The sequence below is a fragment of the Amphibalanus amphitrite genome, unplaced genomic scaffold (genome assembly GCF_019059575.1).
Source record: "Amphibalanus amphitrite isolate SeventyFive unplaced genomic scaffold, NRLGWU_Aamphi_draft 000055F_arrow, whole genome shotgun sequence".
Taxonomy (NCBI): domain Eukaryota; kingdom Metazoa; phylum Arthropoda; class Thecostraca; order Balanomorpha; family Balanidae; genus Amphibalanus; species Amphibalanus amphitrite.
In genome coordinates, this window is record NW_024881551.1 from 219453 (window position 1) to 221213 (window position 1761).

Consider the following 1761-nt stretch of genomic DNA (forward strand, 5'->3'; position numbering starts at 1 on the left):
GATGATTCGCGATGGTCTGCAGGAGCATGTCCAGCGGGAGCTGGGGTGTCGGCTAACGACGCCATCCCAGACGGCGCGAGGGGCGGGCGGTGAGCCGCTTCACATCACGGGGGTTGTTCAAGACCTGACAATCGAAATCCAGGGAAAGACATTCGCTACTCCCAGCGCGGCAGTGGTCAAGGGACTGATGTACGAGTTGGTCCTGGGGCGTGATTTTTGCTGCCGTCATGGCACTGTTATCGATGACGAGGCGGGAGTGATCAGACTGGCCGGGATGTCAATTCCTCTGCCTCCGTACAGCGCCATTCGACCCAGTCGGGCCAGAGTTCTGTTGGCCGCCACGACGGTGGTGCCGGCGCGGTCAGTCATCGTCGTCAGAGCCTCCGTGGTACCAGTCAACGGGAAGGTGAGTAACCCGTGTGCGCTGCAGGGAGTGATCGAGCCCAGCCACACGGCGCAGAGGGAGGACCTCCTGATTCCGAGGGAGGTGGTGACTGTGGATGGTAATGGCACTGTTCCGATACAGCTGACTAATGTCGGTTCCCACGAGGCCAGATTTCTTAAGGGCAGCGATATCGGGACGCTGTACACGATTCTGCCGGGTGGCGACAACGAATTCGATCTGAGCGAGGATGATGATCTTCACGCCGGCGCTGTCACCGGTGGCGGGTCGCCGCGGGGCAGCGACAGCGACCAAGGCGATGATGATGATGTTCCGGCACCAGTCACAGCAGTCGACGTGGACGGCTCCGACATGTCTGAGGATGGCAAGTCCCGGCTAAGAAGCCTGGTGTCGGAGTACCGGGACATATTCAGTCAGCACTCAGGAGACATTGGACGCACCCACTTGGTGCAGCATCGGATTGACACAGGCGATGCCACCCCGATCCGGCAGCCGGCCCGCAGGATACCGACGTCAATACGAGACCAAGTGGAGCTGCAGAAGGAGCAGATGCTGAGGGACGGGGTGATAGAGGAGAGCACCAGTCCATGGTGTTCCCCCGTCGTCCTGGTGCGAAAGAAGGACGGCTCTTTTCGCTTCTGTGTAGACATGAGGGCGGTGAATGGAGTCACGAAAGGAGTGGCATACCCTCTCCCTAGAGTTGATGACGCGTTGGACTCAATGGCCGGTGCGCAATGGTTCACCACCCTGGATATGGCCGCTGGTTATTGGCAGGTTGGCATGAGCCCGGAAGACAGAGAGAAGACGGCCTTCACGACAGGACGGGGTCTGCAACAGTTCCGCGTGATGCCGTTCGGCCTAAAAAACGCCAGTGCGACGTTTCAGCGCCTAATGGAGCTGGTGCTGGCAGGGCTGGATACGAAAACGTGTTTAGTATACCTGGATGATGTCGTTCTATTCAACAGAACTGAGAGCGAACACCTGGATACACTGGAGGAGGTCTTCGGGCGGATCCGGCGTGCAGGCCTCAAGCTGAAGCCAAACAAGTGTCACCTAGCCAAGAAGGAGGTGACATTCCTCGGCCATCAGGTGTCGGAGGAGGGCATCCGTCCCGACCTAAGGAACGTCGAGAAAGTGCTCACGTGGCCGGCCCCAGTAACCGATGATGAAATGAAAAGTTTCCTCGGCTTGTGCGGTTATTACGCAAAATTTATAGAAAACTACGCCGAGGTCAGCCGGCCACTGAGGAGCGCTGCACTATCTCCGGGGCGATTGGACTGGACAGCCGAGATGACTCACGCCTTCAACCAACTGAAAAGTGTGCTGGCGTCACCTCCGATATTGTCGCTGCCGTCGTT

At 58.5% G+C, this 1761-nt stretch overlaps 1 protein-coding gene across 1 annotated transcript; it reads left to right on the forward strand.

Annotated features, from left to right (window-relative positions):
* The first annotated feature begins 274 nt into the window (after positions 1–274).
* LOC122378107 lies at positions 275–1374 on the forward strand. Its single transcript, XM_043358782.1, has 2 exons — positions 275–1012; positions 1369–1374. Exons 1-2 carry the CDS (start codon positions 275–277, stop codon positions 1372–1374), a joined length of 744 nt encoding a protein of 247 aa, XP_043214717.1.
* The last annotated feature ends 387 nt before the right edge of the window (positions 1375–1761 follow it).